The following is a 20,453-nucleotide window of genomic DNA, read 5'->3' as shown; positions in this document are numbered from 1 at the left end:
AAAAGCAGTCTGCAGAGCTACTGTGTCTGTGGGGTGACTGTGTCTCTGGAGGGGCAAGCAGGGCCTGCAAGCAGGGGCAAGCAGGGCCTGCAGGCAGGGGCAAGCAGGGCCTGCAGGCAGGGGCAAGCAGGGCCTGCAGGCAGGGGCAAGCAGGGCCTGCAGGCAGGGGCAAGCAGGGCCTGCAGGCAGGGGCAAGCAGGGCCTGCAGGCAGGGGCAAGCAGGGCCTGCAGGCAGGGGCAAGCAGGGCCTGCAGGCAGGGGCAAGCAGGGCCTGCAGGCAGGGGCAAGCAGGGCCTGCAGGCAGGGGCAAGCAGGGCCTTCAGGCAGGGGCAAGCAGGGCCTGCAGGCAGGGGCAAGCAGGGCCTTCAGGCAGGGGCAAGCAGGGCCTGCAGGCAGGGGCAAGCAGGGCCTGCAGGCAGGCAGTCAGGGCAGGCCAGCTGGATGAAGCTGTCCTGGGGTCAGGGCTGAAGAGAAGCTGTCCTGATTCTGATTTTGTCCAGCCAGAGGGGGTAATCAAGCAAGGGATCAGTTTTTCTCTCAGCATCCTCTGTTGAACTCTGTTGAGCAGGCCTCTGCATGACCCTCCAGACCTGTAAAAGTGAAGAAAGGATCCATGTCAGTTGTGAAAAATGAAGCTTTTTACATCTGCACTTGACATAAACTACAGTTTTGACTGTGAAATGCTAGCCTGGCTGCCAGCCCAACTTCTCCCCGCCCACCAAAAAATGTGGTCGGGAAGTTGGGTCTGGAGGGTCTCGTATTGGGAACAACTACATAAAACCAGGATCTGGGCGGACCAATTGATTACAGTAACATAATCAACAACGTCACGAAAGAGCCCTTGGGTAGAATTTGTTTTCAACAAACAACATATTACGTTGCTCCGATTGGTTGTAGGTCTATCCAATTGAGCGAAGAGGCATTTGTTTTACGAGTTCGGTTGAAACACGCCCCGTAGTCACAGCCCAACGGAGAGTTTTCAGACTCATATTCTGACTAGAATTATGAGTACGACAACGTCAGGCTCGTGAAATGCATTACTTGAGCTTGAATCCAAATGTGTTGAACTGATGGAGACCCACCATGCAAAGTCACTAAGAACATTTGGCTCGATTCCAGGCTCTGGCAAGAGTATTTAGCTTTAAACTGGTCAATATACACATCTGACCAAATACCAGCTCGACCTTTGCCTGTAAACAGTGATTCTGACTGTCAGAGACCTATAGGCTGACCGAGTGAAACTAGCCTGGCTAACGTAGGTCGCATTCTCAGGAAAATGACAAATGAACTAGGCTTGTTTTGAAAGATCCTATATACTGGCTATCTTCGGTAGACACTTGTCAAAAAGCAGCCCTCCCTGATGTTTTAGGACTACAATTTAGTGAATTACGATATCGTTTACACACTGCCAGTGAGTGAGCGAGCCGAGTCTGTCATTGAGGCTAAGTCTAAACAATGTACCCTTGGGACGCAGTCTCACTCCACTTGCAAGTTTTCAACAAATCACAAAAATAATCGGAGCATCTGGCTACAAGCACAATTCCTACATCTCCTAAAGGTTTCCCTACTCGAGGTTTGGTAACAAACACATTTTTGGTGTCGACCAAACTGTAAAATGGTGAACTTATGAACATCCTGCAACCAAAACATGGCTGCTGCCTAAGCCTATGTGGTCTCCCTGGCGCATAGGCTTATTACAAAGACTTTCTCGACCCGAATCAAAATTCTGAGCCGACAGGTCTGTGGGTAATTGCTTGTTCTCCTAAAAGCTGCCCTCCTCTACCTTTTTGATGACTTTGCATGATTCAGTAATTACACAGAGGGAAAAAACTAGCTACTTTTCTAGTTCGCGGTTTTCCGTCACTTCAAACTCACGATCTAAAGGTCTCAAAGTGCTCAAACCTTCACCATAATTCAAGAGTAACTAGTGTACCTGCACGAACCCAATCATTGATTCCAGGTTAAAATGTGTAAAAATAGGACTTACCAAACGTGGCTGCCTCCAAACCGGCTATCAGGTGATTCCAGTTGAAAACGGCCGCCGAAAAATAATTTATATTCATAACGGCGAGCTGCGATTGGAAGCAAAATGAAACAGGAGCTAAAGACCAAGGGTGGGGGCTTGGTCAGCACACCATTTCCATAAAGGATGTGCGTCTCGCCAATCTTGCGCGTGTGTCAAGTAGGTTGACCACCTGTCCCTCTTTGCGCTGCACGGGCGGCGCCAGATAATTTGTAATGCAGGTGCTGAGGGGGTGCTAGATAATTGACAGGGGGGAGCTGCGCAGTTATATATTTTTATATTAAATAAATACTATCAGGTCAGGAGTGGGACCCACTTTCAGCCTGGGAGTGTAATGGCCAAAACCAGCCCATCCCCACCAGGGGCCGAGCCTTACATTGAACATTCGGGAGCAAGATTTTTTGCATTAATTTCAGTGTGAAATAGTTTTTTGAGCTTTATGTTGCCTAATATAAACACATAAACAAAATTACAACTTACCTTAAAGATTCAGGGCTTTTGAGAAAACATTTTTCCCAACCCGGCAGGAACCTAGATTTATGAAGCAGTGTTTCCCCTAGGATTTCTTTTAGCAGTGGGGGCAGGTCTGTCCGACCCCCCCCCCCCCCCCCTCGGCCGAAATAAAGTTCTAACCCTATATTTTGGAGTAGGTTGGTGTAATAGTCTAATAACAAATGTAATATTGCATATATTTTTGTCTTATTTTCCGTAAAGCAGACCTATGCTGCCAATTAATAATTGATGTAACCACTTATTGTAAATGGTCAGTAGCCTAGCCTGTCGATCAAGGTACTCGAAAGCATGTACGCTGTCGGCTTCATTTGATCTTGATAGGCTAAGCATTCTTTAGCAAATAATAACAATATACCCACTATTAATTAAAACTACTTCAGCATAATAATGCACCTAAAATAGAAACGTGAGCAAGGGCAGCAATCTATATCGAATCAACAGGCATGCAATTATGCTAGCAGGGGAAGAATACAATCAACGAAAATCACCAGTTAACTTAAATGTGCAATAAATGTAGACTAATACAATAACCAGTGGCGACTTGTCATTAGGGGCAGGTGGGGCAGTTCATTTCATTCGTTTGTGTTAAGATTTTATTTCATGTTCATTGGTCGCTGCCTTGTTGCTTCAGACTGCGTTCTACCAATTCGAGTTAGCATAGGCTAATCGTGAAGGTGGGGCTCTGGTGGGGATAGCCCCTCTCTCACAATGCAATGTACATTGGACGTGGGAAAGCATTAATACGCATGCTCAGAATATAATGTAATGTAAACTAGATCACACAAATTTGATGCTAGTGGGGCTGAGAGCCAGTTGCCCCACCACACCGTCATTTCGTATTTCAGACCCGATTGCCTATCTGTCTTTCTGGCGCCAACATTAGTCGGCAAAAAGGAGAGCGTGGTGGGGCTAGCCCCTCTCTCACAATGCAATGTACATTGGAGGTGGGAAAGTATTAATACGCATGCTCAGAATGTAATTTAATGTAATGTGGATCACACAAAATGTATGCCAAGTGGGGCTGAGAGCCGGTTGCCCCAATACAGCGTCATTTTGTATTTCAGCCCTGATTGGCTGCTTGTTGCCAACATTAGTCGGCAAGAAGAGCGAGGAGATGTAGCTAGATTGTCTTAGCTAGCTTGTTAGCTTCACAAACGCCAGATAACTTGAGAAAATTAATAAAGTGGATTTCATAATAAAGTGGATTTCCTCCTACCGGAGGAACCCTAATAAGAATACTAACAAAAACAATAGGTTTCGTCCTACCGGAGGAACCCTAAATATAGCTGCAAGCAGTGATGCGGGTTCCTCCGCAAAATATTATAAACATGTACACTGTAGAAGATCGAGAGTTGGACAACAAAAGAGCAAAACTACTTCATGTTTGGCCAACAACAGGCTGAATGGGGATTTGAACTCATGAGCATAAGGTTACAAATAAGTCTCTCTATCTCTCTCTGCTACACACCAACTGTTGAGATTGTATGAATAGAAAGGGCGGAGTATTAGCTTTGGTCAGCTTTGGGACAAAGGTTAAGAAACGGTTGACATTTCAAGGTGAAATTGCATGAAATTGTGCATGGTATTTCAGAATGATGTCATCCTGTTTAACTAAACAGATAATCAAAATGATGACAGGCCAAAAGATAATGGCTGGATTCCAACCTACTACCTTATACTTTACAGGTCACCATCCTAACTGTATTAAAAAGTAACTTTATTAAAAAGTAAGCTGTTTCTCCAGTGGTAAGCGTTGTTAGATTCAGCCAAAGTTGCTTGTACATTTCCTATGAAAATGGGACAACGGGATGACTGGGTTGCTGCTGTAAAGAATAACTTACTTACAGTTTTTAGAAAGGTTGTTTTTAGTGCCATACTGCCCTACGAAGGCAAAAGACCGTAACTCGCCGAAGTGTAGAACTGAGAAAAACAACTTCAAGTTTTTGCACTTTCAAGTAGTTGCCGTACCAAATGTATTTTAGGTAGGACATCTAGCAGTTTGATGTTTTAGTGATTACACATTATCTAAACTAGACATTTTTGAAATTGTTGATCTTAAACTGCACTTTTGACCCATATTTTGAAGTTACAGTCGTATACTATAGTCTATAGTAAGTGGTCATGCCAAGGCAAAATACAGTAACCGTTTCTTCACTCACTTAGTTCCTTATCACGATATAAATTCTGTGTATTATAAGCCAATGTAACATACACGTGGATACCTGTCACAAGACTCACAAGACAAGAGTGTTTTTGATTGAACTGCCAGGGTAGGAGACTTGCAAACGACTCATGTTTGTGATGTTTTGTGTTGAATGCAGCGAGTAGGCTAGGCTAATGCTAGATGTGTTTGTTGTTGCTAGGTTACGTATTAGTTAAAGTGAAACGCGTAACTCCATTTGAACGTTTTTGAGTGCCGCAAAACAAAGAACCTTAACTGATGTTACGCCAGTCTTCATTGGCTTTCTAATGCCAAAGCAGGCTTTTGGAAGTTACGGTTAAAACCTTATTTCTCTGAAAAACAGACGAGTTAATTTAAGATATTTGGCCACATGATAAAGCAGACCTTAACTGTTCCAAAAATGAAAAAAAATCATTTTCGACAAAATTGAAGTTACGGTCTCTTGCCTTTGCACGGCAGCATAGCTTGTCATGGAAGGGAATTTCAAATGATGCCTAGCATCAGTGGGGATGTGTCCTGGCTTAGGTTACTGAAATGAATTTGTGCAACGGACAATCACCCACTTGGATGTAGTATCAATGTGCCAAATTAGAAAATGTATGACTTTTTGAGATATTGGGGCGCAAGGAAAAGACAAATATTAATAAGAATACCAACAATAACAATTGGTTTCCTCCTACCGGAGGAACCCTAATAATACCAACAATTACAATAGGGTACTCCTACCGGAGGAACCCTAATAACATAAAAAAGTGCGGGAAGCATCCAGCAGCATTCTGTAAACATTTTGTAAAACTAAATTTAAACTAAAACTTTACTAAATTTGTAAAATAAATTAAAACCACAACAAGCAACACATGCAAATAAAATATAGATATATTTTATTGGCAAATCGGTTTTGAAAATGACCGATAACCATAAAAATGCTTATTAACGGCGCCGATCATTGGCGTGGTCGACCCGTATTACAAACATTTTTCTTAAAAACATTCTTTGTACTTTCACATGCACTTCATAATAAGAAAGAATTACAGTAGGCCAACTAGTACTTTTGAATGTTATGGGTGTTTTTATTAAAGCTATAGGCTGCATTTCCCAGATTTGTTAAGAAGCTCTTAATGCTAAGAGCTTTTTAGGAGCACTCTTATAATGCTCCTAAGAAGCTCTTAGCGCTTAAGAGCTTGTTAACGAATTTGGGAAACGCGGCCATTATGTGTAATTCATAGAGGATAGCAGTTAGCAAGCTAGCATTGAAAGCATAGAGCCATCCCTCGCTTTGGAGGTGTCTCCAAAGCCACGCCTCCTGTAGCACACATAAAAAAACAAGTCCACAAACTTCATTAGCTAAATACTTCATTAAATTAACAGTTGAAGTGCAGAGCAGAGGTCATTAGACCCCAGTGAAGATATAGAATGTTTTATCTTTGCACTTGATCAAATTCCAGGACCTTGCTTTCTTAAATTTTCCTAAATGTGTTTCATCACCCAGTATTTATTGCTTTTCAAAATCACACAGTGGAAAGCTAATTTCCTCTATTTTCCTCATGTTTTGGTTTAATTGCACATACTGCCATTTTTCCTCTGCCTTTCAAGGCTGTAATTTGCCTTTCTATCAGCAGATGTTGCAAGGGTTAACTCTGGAGGGCGTGCAGGCAGGGCGTGGAAGCAGGGCCTGCAGGCTGGCAGGCAGGGCAGGCCCGTTGGATGAAGCTGTCTTGGAATCAGGGCTGAAGAGACGCTGTCCAGCTAGAGAGGGGTAGTTCAGCAAGGGGTCTGTGTTGCTCTCAGCATCCTCTGTTGCATCCTCTGTTACACTCAGCATCCTCTGTTGTTGCTGTCAGCATGCTCTGTTGCACTCTATTGAGCAGGCCTCTGCATGGCCCTCCGGTCCTGTCAAAGTGAAGAAAGGGTTCATGTCAGTAGTAAAAAATGAAGCTTTTTCCATCTACACTTGAAATAAACTACAGTTTTGACTGTGAAATGCAATAGGATTAGTTCAAACTTGAATCCAAATGTGTTGACCTGATGGAGACCCATGTAAAGTCACTAAAAACACGGGTTTGATTGCAGGCTCTGGCAAGAGTATTTAGCTCTAACCTGGTCAATATATACACATCTGACCAAAGACAAGTTTGACCTTTGCCTGTAAACTGTTTTGCTGACTGTCAGAGACGTCTAAATAGCTTGACCTACTGAAATTGGCTAAACTCGCCTGGCTAACGTTGGTTGCTTTCTCAGGGTATATGACGAATGAAACGGGCTCGCCTTGAAAAATCAGATATGCTGGCTATCTTAAGCAGGCTTTTGTCTACAAAAAGCAGTCTTCCCTGACGTTTTTGGAGTAGAATTGAGTGAAATACAATGCCAGTGGGTGAGCCGAATCGGACTTTGAGGCTAACGTCAAATTGTCACTCCAATTGTCCTCAAAAAGTCCACAAATCACAAAAATAATTGGAGCATCTGGCTAAAAGCACAATTCCCACATCTCTTGAAGGCTGCCCTACTCGACTGTTTTGGTGTAGACAGAACTGTAAAATGACTTTCACGACCCAAATCAAAATTCTGAGCCAAAGGTCTGTGGGGAATCGCTTTTTCTGCTGAAGGATAACCACCTCCACCTTCTTGGTGAAGAATTCGTTGAGATGCAAAATGATTCACTAATTATAAACACAGAGAGAAAAAGATAGCTACTTTTCGAGTTCAGTTTTCCGTCACTTCAAGCTCACGATCTAAAGGTCTAAAAGTGCTCAAACCTTCACCATCATTCAAGAGTAGTGTACTTTCACAAGCCCAATCATCGATTGTAGCTTAAAATGTGTAAAAATAGGTGACATGACTTACCGAACGTGGCTGCCACTAACACGGCTATCAGGCGATTCCAGTTGAAAACAACAATGGCCGCCGAAAAAGAATTTATATTTGTAACGGCGAGCTGCGATTGGAAGCAAAATAAAACAGGAGCTAAAGACCGAGGGTGGGATCTTGGTTAGCACCCAATTTCCAGAAAGGATGTGTGTGCGTCGCGCCAAGCTTGCGCGTGTGTCAAGTAGGGTGATCATCTGTCCCGCTTTGCGCTGTATCGTACAGCATTTTCAATATGCGACGTGCGGGACAAGAGGTGAAAATGCTGAAAACACAAAGCGGGACAGGTGGTTACCCTAGTGTAAAGGGGCAGGATGAGTCTGTGAGAATTTGGAGCGCATGCTGTGGAACAATTCAATTGATTCAATCATATATAGACATACCAAGGTGAAATTGTTTATGGTACTTCAGAGTGATGTCATCTTGAACCCTATTAGGTTTGAAAAACCATGAGTCCAAATTATATTAGATTTACTGACACAAAGATATTGAGGCAACGTGGACATTTACATAAATACACCCCTTTCAGCCATTTTGTAGTGCATTTCTTATTCAATTTGACCCTTCATAATAACATGTATACTACACATCTGTAACAAATTTCAAGTCGATTGGATCTATGGTTCATGAGGAGAAGGGTTTTGAAGGTTGTACCAAATTTGGACAGTACAAGAAAATTCATAAGTCTGATAATATGGCTCCCTGAGGCTTTTTTCTTCCCCATGAGAAATAAGGCATGTATACCAATTTTCAGGCATTTTGGAGTAATGGGGCGCTGGGGAAATCACGTAGACGTTGGAGGTGTTTTATAGCGCCACCTATGGGCGCACATGGGCCACTAGCCGCCTGGGAGTAGTGAGTGACCTGTTGTATCATTGGGCAAAATTGGAAAAAATTCTCCTACCGGAGGAACCCTAATAATAAGAATACTAACAAAAACAATAGGTTTCCTCCTACCGGAGGAACCCTAATAATAACAAAAACAACTAATAAAGCATGAAAACACTATTCTTTAAATCTATTCTTTATAGCTAAATTTGATCTTAAATCCATCATGGAACATATGAATCAGGTCATGAAATTTCTGTCAGGAGAGTGTGGTGGAGTGTGTATGATCGCGGAAACATGAAACGATTTCAAAGTGGCAGTAAAAAAAGAAATAAGAAAAGGGAGAAGTTAAGGGAGAAATTACCTAAGATAACGCAGTTTTTCCAATCAAATAATGCGTCCGTGGAAGATGAAGACATTTCTGATAATATTTCAAGTGCTGCTGGGCCAAGTTTAGCTATTGCTAGCAGCAGCAGACAAACAGCCACTTCAACACCAATTACCGTATTTTACAGAAAAGAAGCTGCGGCTTGTACTGCAGCATTTTTTTACAGTTTTCTTGTGCCTGTGCGGCTTATATTTCGAAGCGGCTTATTGTCCGGTTTTCAAAAGTGGCTTCTTCACCGTCTCAAGATCTCTACAGACCGTACAGCTAATTTCATGCTCAACACTTGAACATGGACTTATTACTTGAAAGAGGAATTATTTACTGTGTCGTCTTAGTTACACTTTCAGGGCTTGGAAATACAGTGACTTGCTAAAGTAGGCAAATGGCTAGTAGAACATAACATTTCATAATAATTTCAGTTGCAGAAGCAAGACCCAGTGAAATGTTATAGGTTAGCTAGCAAAATAACGCCAGCATTGCTAACAACATTACTAATTCAACTTTGGTAGTGTAACCAAGCTTTTTGTAAGTTTGTTTTAGATATAATTTTATATGATTGCGTGGACAATAAGACACGGACACGGTGTCTTCTCATAACTTGTATTTAACCAATGTTTTTTTGACATCGCCATTCGAACTAGCCTGGCTCTGCCCTCCTACGTACTTCCGCTCAATTTGGATTTCGTTTCAGTACTAGGTCTGGGAGCTAGGCTCTGAAGTCGGTTTCTAGACACAATTTTTTTGTAGGTCCAATCAGCGAACAGAGGGAGTGGTTGAGAACGATGACGTTAATGTCGTGCACTAGTTTGAGTAGTTCAGTAATGGCGGCGGAGAAAGATGCAAGCTAAACTATTCTGCGGTTGTGGCAGCAACGCTGCCGAATATCCATAGGTTAAAGCCAGAGCAAGAACATTCCTTGCTGAGTTTTGTTGGTGGCCATGATGTTGTGGCCCTCCTCCCCACGGGGTTCGGGAAAAGTTTGATTTTCCAGCTACGGCAGCTAGCTCCGTTACAGTAATGGTGAAGGAGTTGGCTAAGGCGAACGCTTGCGTTTGGTTATGGCAAATCATAGTGGCTCTGGGCGGATCCAATAGTTTTAAACTTCAACAGAGGACCCGCCTTCTAGGAAGTTAACGTTTTTCAATGGAGAGATCCCAGACCCTCTGTACAAATGTAATGTACGAGGGTCTGGTTAGGACCAGGCTACATTCGTGTAGCCCTCACTGATTTCACGTAATGTCTGCTACAGTAGGCTATCCTCAGGATATGCAAGCTAGCTAAACTTATACTATATCTAAAATAATTTTGTAGACATAACAATGGATTCTGCCACTAAATGAGTGACCTTGCTTTGTTTCTGGACATACTATCCACAACCGAAGTGTGTTACACAATGTGCATTGCTCTTGGTACCTTGAATGCCCTGCGGCAAGCTGAAAAGCTACCAAGTTAAGGGCATTAGCTTAGTTAAATAAGCGTTGTTGGGGGGGGGGGGGGGGGGGGGGGTGCGGCTTGTTCTTTGCCCAGGGCCTCCAATTAGCTCAAACCGCCCCTGTATACACAAGAACAACCAATCAGAACACATCTTGACCCTTATCAACATATGACTATCAATGCAACAGTAAGTTACACAATGAGGTGTGAGACGCATCAAGCAGCACTCTGTCCAGCAACTCCAGATGTTAGCATATGAGAGGTGGGGGCAGGGTGACACCCAGCCTTACACTAGCCAAGATAATTCATAACAGAAGCTTGGCGAGATCCTTTTGAATGATTATCCAGTGTCACTAGACTCGTGGTATCAATGGCCTCAATGAGTGATTATTTGTTGCTGGTTTTTATCATCTAAATAAGAGTGTCGTGATGCAGGTAAGACGGTTCAGTGGTTAGTTCTTTAGCTTGAGTGTTGTACAAGCTGATTCATAGATGGGTATTAAATGGAATGTAACTTTAGGTTTGTGGTCTTAAAAGGTTCATACCTTATACTTCATAATGTATCTACACAACATTGATAAATCACGAATGTTAGTTGATTACAATAAGTTGGGTACCAAGGTCGACTGCCTTATAGTGATGTGGAAGGAAGTCACATTAAAACATCATTTAAATCAACACAGAAAATAAATTAGAATAGCACACATGAGCACTCATCAATTCCTATCATCTTTGTAGTGTCCATGAACAGTCTAGTCCTTGAGAGATGTTTGTAAATCCACTAAAGGTCAGTTTTTGATAAATTTCTTTGTCCAGAGTTTCTCTATAGTAAGGAGAGGTTGAGGAAGATTTGCCATTTGGCTGCCCCTTCTCCCATCCCTGGGGATAGGGAGGAGAGGGTCTTGTATTAACCCTTTGAAGCTCCTCCAGAGAGATGAGGTATTCACTTGCTATGGCTTAGTGGTTAAGAACGTCATTTCCAAATCTAAGGGTTGTTAGTTTGAATTATGGCCCTGACCGAACTAGTGATAAAGATTCTTCCATGATGAATGCTGGCGTTGTTAATTTTTAGTATATTTTCTTCCCCAAAAACCTTAACTCCTTCACCCATACATAACTTTTTTTCAAATTATTTACACTAAAACAAGAGACCTTGTATAAACTTTCCAGAGCCCCGTGGCCAACTCTTGGTGACACTACAGGCAACGTTCTTTTGAGACCACTAGTAAATGGATGCCACTTCTGCCCCACAACTCCAAGGTGTATAAAATTGGTATACATGCCTTATTTCCCATGGGGAACAAAAAAGCCTAGAGACCACATAGGTCCGCATCATAGATTTTCCTGTACATTTTGGAAAACCTACAAAACAATTCTCACGAAACATGGGTCCAATTGACTTGAATGATGATCCAAAATGTGCACGATACATGTCTTCCTGTAGGGTGATCAGGAATAAGGAATGAAATACAAAATACCTGAATGGTACGCATTTCCATGTGGTGTAAATTTCCATGTGTTCATAAATTGCATTACATTTTGACCAATGGTTTTGAAACATTACTAGACTTGAAGATGACTTCACCATATATTTCAGGAATGTTTCACCTAGATATGTAGAAAATGACTGAATTGGAGCTGTGTGAACTCATGAGTTAATAAATGTAATACCAGGAGACAGAAAAAAAATTATACAGAAAGAACTTCAGCAAACACATCCAATCTCATATTGTCATAGACAATTCTAATGGCACTGTATGGATTTGAACATAGTCAAAATGGTGGTTTCAATTTAATTTATTTAGTTTGCACAAACTTAACATTAAACAAAATACTTTGTGATCAGTCATTACGAAGGGTGTGCTAGTCACAAATCGTTCGCAAGAGTGACAGAGAACTATCAAACATGCACTGCCTTATATAAACTTTAGATCAAATGGCATTCTATAAGGTCAGTCAATCAATGTAGCAAACTCTGTGATTGGCTAACTCAACTCAGTGATAGTTTGAAACAATACATATTTATATATTTATATTTAGTCATTTAGCAGACGCTCTTATCCAGAGCAACGTACAGTAAGTACAGGAACATTCCCCCTAGGCAAGTCGGGTGAAGTGCCTTGCCCAAGGACACATCGTCATTTGACACGGCCGGGAATCTAACTGGAAACCTTCAGATTACTAGCCCGACTCCTTAACCGCTCAGCCACCTGACTCCCTACCATCTCCATACCAATTGTCTCACAATTCTTTGATGTGGCATCTCTCTCCAGAGCAGTAGATAATGAAGCCACAGGGGTTGGCCAGCCAAATGGTCTACTGTCCTTTGTGTGGTCATCTTCAAACAATACTTTAATTAACACAAACAAAGAACAGGACAGCCCCTTACACTGACTAGGGGACAGAAGGCCATATAAGATGCTTCACCCATCCCCCAGGGCAAGCTGCCCACAGAGCCACCAGCACCTCACATTCCTTTGAACTCAACTTAATTATATTCCCTTCTTGTCTCTTACCAATGAACATGGAAGCTTATAGATTTCATACACATACTGTACATCTATGCATATGACCAAAATTTCTACCACAATATCCTCCACCCTTTGAAATGTGTAACCATGTTTTCAATTTTGCTCATTGAAACTACAGGCCACAAATAACTCCCACACGCAACTCCCACGGCTTTCCATACTTACAGCGCGAATAGCCAGTCACATGACCTAGTCTTTAGACAGGGACGTAGTTACTGTCACATAATGATCATTCTAGTAAACTTGTTATATCAGCCAGTTTTCCATAAATACATATCAAGCTTATTTATGTTTTGGGGGGCATATTTTCAGTTTGCAGATGGTACTGTTTGACTCGCGATTCCAGCTAAGACACTGCCAGTGACAACGTTGGTAGAATCAGCTTGTTTCAAAGGGGGTTCTTTATTAATGAATTGCAATATGAGTAAATGCTTAAACGTATCACTTGAAGGAAAAAACTTGAGGGGAAGTCTAAGAGGAGTCGAAGAGGAGTTTAAGTCATAATATAGGTTCGAGCCATATTAACATCATGTATTACCCAATTTCTTCATTTTGATGCAACAGTTTCAACTATGTAAGCAGGGCTCCAGACTAACTTTTTCCCTTGGTTGCACTGGTGCGCCTAACTGTTTTATTTAGGTGCACCCAAATTTTTCCTTGCGTCGCCACAATTTCAAGGTCACCTTTTTATCACGCTCCATATACATTCATATATATTATGTAAATAATCTTAAACAAGAATAAGATGTAGGTAAATATTGGTTTTATTTGAAGCACAATTAAACTGTATATAAAAACATACATATTTTAAGTGCTTCACTGAGCTGCCAAACCAAAACATTGCAAGCAAAATAAAACATTTCAAAATAGAAAGTGCTACTGACCTAACATGTCATGGCTCAAAGTCTTATAGCGGGTCCCCCCTTGCTGTCGCATGCCCTTCAGATGGCCAACACCTGTAATTTGGCTTTCTTGCCCTTTGGCCTTGGCTAAACCAGCTTGCCACACTCCCTAGCATCAAAATCCTAGCTCCATGGGTTAGCTCCATGGCCCAGCTCCGTAACTCAGGGGTGGACAATTTATTTTGAAAGCACATGAGAAACTTGAAATGTGTGTGAGTTCCGTCAAAGGAGACGCTTCGTTCCTGGAGGGGCAGCGGATGCGAGGAGGTTAGGTGCACCGGTACGACATAGGACATTTTTTTGTCGCACCCATGGGCGTAGATTTAGGGGGGGACGCTAGGTACTTGTCCCCACCAATATTTTTGCAAATTGTGCTGCTATTTGGATCGATTCCGACGGCCAGGACGCGACAGTACAAGGAATGCCATAATTTGATGGTTGCACCCGTTCACATATGCGACCAAATTGGTCACACTCTAGAGCCCTGGTAAGGCTGCCAGAAAGCCTATAACCATACCTCTTGCCGAAGGGAAATTAGAAGATAAGTGTTTTATTCTACACTTCAGTCTTAGTATTTTGAAGTGTAAATGAGCAGCAACAAATGTATGCTTTTTAATCCATGCAATCTTCATAAATGTATCCATACTTTTTTTAATTAGAGAGGGTGCAATTTCTGGGAAAATGTTGGGGTGTGCTTGCGTTGTTTGCAGCTTGGCGTGTTGCATGAGTGCAACAGGTTGTTGTGTCTTAATTGTTGCGCAAGTGCAATGGAGGCCATATCCACTTATTTTTTGGTTGTTCACAATGTGTGCTTCTTGTTTTGGCTATCCGCAATGCTTTGGGGCTATCTTGTTGTTATTATCAGTGACCTATGCGCTTTGTAAAGCTCTCTCTTGGAAGTCGCTTTGGATAAAAGCGTCTCCTAAATGAATACATGTAAATAAATGTAATGAAAGGGAGAGAGCCAAACATTTCAATTTTAAGCAGCCAAACGAACGGGGCTAATAACGTCATCTCCAGGACAACCAGGAAGACGCCAAGCCTAAAAGCACAAACGCCGGCTCCAAAAATACTTTAAATAAGCATAATACACTTTTTTCTTTCAAAAATGTTGTAGTACTTTTGTGTGGCAAACGTTACACACGCTAATACACACTAACATTGCTAACATCGCCTTATCAGCTGTGCAGTTATGAACTGATGCTTGTCGCCTTATGTAGGGAGAGTCTTGGGGACGCATCGGGGTCACTAGGAATCTGGGGGGGACATGTCCCCCCCCGTCCCCAGTGCTACCTGCGCGCATGACTGACAGCAATGGAGATGAGAGCACGCTTAAGAAAAAGAGAGGAAGTATCTATCAAAATATAAAATTATTGGTCACAAATCATTGTTCACATTTCTAAATACTAAAAGAGTTCGCCAACACACGATTCTATATAAAAACATCAGATACCAATGCAAAAATGTTTAAAACGATGTATCCACGATGCATTCGCGATTTCCACATATATCCGGTGCACACTTTTTTGATCTGGGCAATCGCATCGTGAGCTTTTATGCCAACGCACCGATGCGAACCGGTGAATCTTAGCATCCCTAGTGTGGAGCCTACTCACATTTCAAAATAAAGCGCACAATCGGATGTTTGGTAACTTATAAAAATAGGTTTTTGACAGAGCTGAAGCAAACGTCCGCGACCCTCTCCACACCAGCTTGTGATCCACTTTCGAGTCGGGACCAGTGTTGGGAATACTGTAACTCTACTACTTTTGGTGGTAACTAGTAATGTAACTAATTACTTTTTTCAATTAAATAAGGCAGTTACAATTACTGAAATTTAAATGGGCTCGTACTTTTTTTGCAAGCCTATATCCCCAATTTCCAGTTTTTTTATCAAAACTTAAACAAGTTCACGGCAACGCAATGTATGAATGAATCAATCCACATTTTAGACTAGCCCACACAATGGCTGACAGTTCCGACCATGCAAGCTTTTTATCCTGGAAATATGGATATTATTTTTCCCTTGTTCAGATTAAGGATAAAAATATACTGGTTAGTTGTAGTTTATTTATATAGAAGTCATTTTAATCTTCACAAGCACCTAATAAAACAACACGCTACTATAAAGCTAAATGCGAAAGAACCCAGTGCGCCACTCCATCAAAACACCCAAGGCCTGATGTTAAACAGAAATATTCCCAGTCTCTAAGCCAGGCAGAAGTAAACAGACTGATTGCAAGGTATGTTGTCGAAAACATGCGACCCATGTCAACAGTTGTCCGTTGCCTTCAGGCAACTAATTAGCAACATACAATAATTAATAACATTTTACAGTCGTCTTGTCCCACACTGTGCCAATGCAACACTATCTACTAACGTAGATGTGTGCGTTAATTTGATAATAGAAGCAGGAAATTAAAAGTAACACAAAGGTCCCTTGTAAGTAACTACTTGTCTATGCAGTAACTAGTAAAGTAATGCAGTTACTTCAGAAATAAGTAACTATTAAATGAGCGGAGCTAGTTCAGGCATGGCACTTGGGCAGCGTGGCAAATCACCCATTGCCGTAGCCAACGGCCATAGGCTTAGCTCGATAGGTGACGCTATAAGATGCTCACATACACGCACTCGCATGCTGTAGTGAAGGCCGGGAGCGCTTCCCCATGTACATCCATTCCACCAATGTTAAACCATTTGTCATGTGTATGAATAAATGGTGAAATCGATCACGTTGACTCTTTGAATTTAGCAAAGATAGGTGTTCATGTGTTCCAAACCAGGTGCAATAGATGATGCCCTTGAGAAGATTAAGGAGTTGGAGAAGCAGAGGGCTATTGCACGAAACCAGGATAAGGGATTAAGTCGGGATATTCAAGTTAACCTGGATGAAATTAGCTTTGAGTTGGTTGCACGAAAGCAGGTTGAATTAAACCCATCCAAGTAACCATGGACAGAGCTCCGGACTAACTTTTTAGGAGCACAGTAGCCCCTGACTAAACATTTTTGGAGCGCAAGCAGAACATTTAGGGGCACACCTTATATTGACCTGCAATGCATTTATTAATGTAACTAGAGAGGGTACAATTTAGTGGCAATGGATTAGACCCCTTTTAGGAGTGCTCAAGCACCCCTAAATTTAATCTCAGCAACCCTAAAAATAATATATTTCTAAAATATATTGTTTATTATCATTTGATACTGGTAGTTAATGAAGAAAGGGACATTCTTAGTGTTTTCATTCAATATTTTGCATAATAATACATAAATGTATCAATTGTTATCCAGTGAAATCTGATCCTAGAATCGCCCCTGGGACAATTTCTGGGGAAATTGTGGGGTGTGCCTGCGTCGGTTGCAGATGGGTCAGTTTTTTTTTTACAACTGATATACAGCGACACACCATATAAGCTTGAGTTTAAATACATTATTTAATGTGACATTACGTACTGTACATGCAAGTCTTAGCTAAATGACTTAAATGTATGATGCACTTTTCGATCAGTCCTCCGACACCACAACACGATACTTGCCGAGTATAACAGCGCAACAGCTCAAACACAGTAGCAATGCTAGTGCTAAATACATGGGCGTAGATTTAGGGGGGGACGCTAGGTACTTGTCCCCACCAACATTTGAAAATGACAATTCTCCCCACCAATATTTTAGCGAATTGTGCTGCTATTTGGATCGATTCCGACGGCCAGGATGCGACAGTACAAGAAACGCCATAATTTTATTGGCTGAAAACCCGAAGGGGGAGGGTTATCTGACACGCGACACGCATGGGAAGAAGCTCATGCTACTTTGCTTGCTTGCACTGGCAGTCGCAGACAAGCTAGCGGGTGGGTTCGGCGACAACGGGCTGTACCGTACAGCTTACTTACCAGGGCTGTCTGCCAACAATACATACATAGAAGGCCAGAGTAACACATTTTAATATTCCCTTTGCCCTTCAGCATGTACATGTTTGCCCCTTTTGTGCTTTGTAGATCAGATATGCCTCCACCCAAGAAGAGGAAAGGGGACATACAAAGCTTTTTCAAAAAGCAGTGTAAGTCAGGCTAAATAACTAGCCACACTAGCAATGATAGTGACCTGGCTTTCAAATGCAGATTCTACTGTGGAAAAAGTATTAAAGGGGCAATTGACAGTTTTTTGGGGGTATTTCATACTATTCCTTAAGGTCTCCAAATAGGGTATGTAACATTGGTTGGGTTGAAAATGGCCCGGGTACTGTTCTATGCCCACAGATCCTCTGAAATGTTCCCAGGAAAAAACACTAGCTTTTCTCCTTTTATGGTATGGCTCATTAATATTTAGATGAGCTGCGCGCTGATTGGTTGGTTTTCAACGAGTGAAGCTGGGGAGCAAAAACGCAACACGGCCAACAGCAGCACTCGCTGAAACACCGAAGTTGGAGACTTGAAATAAAAACGTGCAAATAAATCTATTGTGTCTACACTACACTGTTTTCAACAGATTGACTATATATCATTTGAAATGATAACATTACTTGTTTCCACTTCTGTTGTTGAAGCAAACTGGATTGACTTGGGTGGGTAGAACGTTAGGCTACAGCTTAGCAACCAAACCATATCCTGATTCTACTCGGCTTCAGTTAGCTAGCTAGCTCTAAATAACTTGCTGAAAAATAACATGACCAAGATCCGGACAAACATGCATCTTGAATTGTAGATTTACATTACACAGGTTATTTATTTGAATGAAACACAGTCAGGAACAACATGAAACAACGTAAGCCCCATTGCCAATAAACTAGGCTAAATTATCACACATTCTACCTATGCTCTTGCGTTAGCAAGCTAAACTTGTTTACATGCCTACAGGTTTTACTAGTAACAGTTACTAGCAATGCTACCGTATCCTGTATCAAGCACCTGCCTTTCTCCAGTTCTTTCAAATAGATTATCTAGACAGGCGTTAGCAATAAGCCAGACTGCTGTTCTAGCTATTTTTCGGAAGCTTCCCTTCTAATGCCGACTACAGCTAGTCTAGCTAGAGTCATTTGATGTGTGTAGAAACTTATTTAGCATTCTACCTGGTATGCTATATTATACAGGAAACGTTAGCATTGCTAATAACTGTTAGCACAACATCATACTGTCCTTATAGGCGGTTGCAATGAGCATACGGTCGGAACAGCACCTCTTTCCAGGTTCAGCTTCCTAGCAAATCCTGCTTGCAATTGTCCAAGGTTGTCAAAACTGTCTTGGGTGAAATGTTCAGAGCAAATGAATGATTGAGTGTCGAACTTCGCCGGGATCTTCTCATAAGACAACAGCAGCCATGCCTGTTGAATGTTTGGCTCCTTGGGAAGACTGTGAGTGTAAACCTTCCCTGTAGGCTACAGCCTGGAACACAGCATTTACGACCGTGGTCCATTTTCAATATCCTTGTCATAATTCAAAACATTCTTCTTTGTAATTCCTTATAAGTAGCTTACGCAGAGCAGCGCGCAGCTAAACTAGTATCGGAGATAGACCCTACCTCGGGCTGGACTGGATGTAAATTCTGGGGCGTGACAAAGATACAGACCAGAGCCAATAAGAGGGCGATCACCGGTCCACAGTAGGACCGGTAGCTTTGTTGAAAACCGGTAGCTTTGTTCTGTAGCTAATCTTTCAAACAAGGTTAGGAGTCTAGCCTCGGACAAATTCACAGTTGATGGACAGTCACTGCATTGCTAGACGGGTGCTGGAAAAAACAGTTGTCAATGTGAATAAGTTAACACTGTTGGTTATTCAAATATAATGAATCATTATTTGATTATTAATGTCCAAATAACACTGTATACAATATGGTAGGAGGGTTAAACTTGCGAGCCATAGGATAAGCTATAAAATGAATGAACCATTTTGTATGCAGGAAAGACAGCATGAAAACACTCCAGATTTAGAGCAGGTTGAGGAAACATCATCAGGGCTTCAGGTGAGGTTTATGATAATAAAACACTTTGTTGTTCAGCATTACAGTCTCATCATCACAGTCTCTTTTTTGGAGAGTGCATTTTTTAGATTATACAGTTATACTAGCTCTTTAGGGATAGTATACAGAATGGCATCTCGATTTGCGCTCCGGCGGGGGTTGATGGGTGGATGTTCCCACCAAGTCTGAGACCAGACCTACGCCCTTGTCTGGGACTGTATTCAAAAAGCATTTTATCTTACCACTAAGAGTTCTCTTACAGAGCGGTAAAAGTTTGGAAAAGCTAAGGTCTGGAGGTGATTACATTTACATTAATGCGTTTCGCAGACACTTTTATCCAAAGCAACTTCCAAAAGAGAGCTTTACAAAAGTGGATAGGTCACTGATCATAGCAATGAGATAGCCCCAAAAACATTGCGGGTAACCAAAACATGAAGCATACATTGTGAAAACTAAATAAGTTCCAAAGGGAAGAACCATAAGAGTATGTAGTTAAACAAGATACAATTAAACCACATGAACCTCGAAAAAATGCAAGGGTGTACCTGCGGAAAAATAAAGGAACAAAAATATATTACACTTTGACCCATTGGTGGCGCTAGAGTGCCCAAGTATGGGACATGAAACTTTGTGAATTGGACCAGGGGACTGTCCCCAATGAGTGTGCCAAATTTCACAACTTTCGACCGAGCGCTTCTAGGGCCTGCCATAGGACCCCATGGCGGAAGAAGAAGAATAATAATAACTAGAGAGGGTACAATTTCTGGGGAAATTGTAGGGTGTTCTTGCTTGCTTCAGTTGCAGGTGGGTCCGTTTTCCCTTCTAGTGATATTTCAAGCAT

At 41.8% G+C, this 20,453-nt stretch overlaps 2 protein-coding genes across 5 annotated transcripts in view; one reads left to right on the top strand and one right to left on the bottom strand.

Annotated features, from left to right (window-relative positions):
• csf1a (colony stimulating factor 1a (macrophage)) overlaps positions 1-20,453 on the top strand; it is a 145,313-nt gene that overhangs the window by 114,761 nt on the left and 10,099 nt on the right. The gene's annotated exons all lie outside the window — the stretch shown is intronic.
• Positions 5,765-20,453, bottom strand: part of LOC146273450 (uncharacterized) — a 133,474-nt gene continuing 118,785 nt past the window's right edge. For all 4 annotated transcript variants that reach the window (XM_084704362.1, XM_084704365.1, XM_084704366.1 and 1 more), the window contains one exon: positions 5,765-6,608. In XM_084704362.1, coding sequence (XP_084560488.1) covers positions 6,503-6,608 — 106 coding nt within the window. In that variant the 3' untranslated portion in view covers positions 5,765-6,502. The remainder of the gene's footprint in view (positions 6,609-20,453) is intronic.

The sequence above is a fragment of the Hypomesus nipponensis genome, chromosome 9 (assembly GCF_054491055.1).
Source record: "Hypomesus nipponensis isolate SF chromosome 9, ASM5449105v1, whole genome shotgun sequence".
In the NCBI taxonomy this organism is placed as follows: Eukaryota; Metazoa; Chordata; class Actinopteri; order Osmeriformes; family Osmeridae; genus Hypomesus; species Hypomesus nipponensis.
Note: the sequence above shows the minus strand (reverse complement) of the source record. Positions and strands in the feature narration are given on the sequence as shown.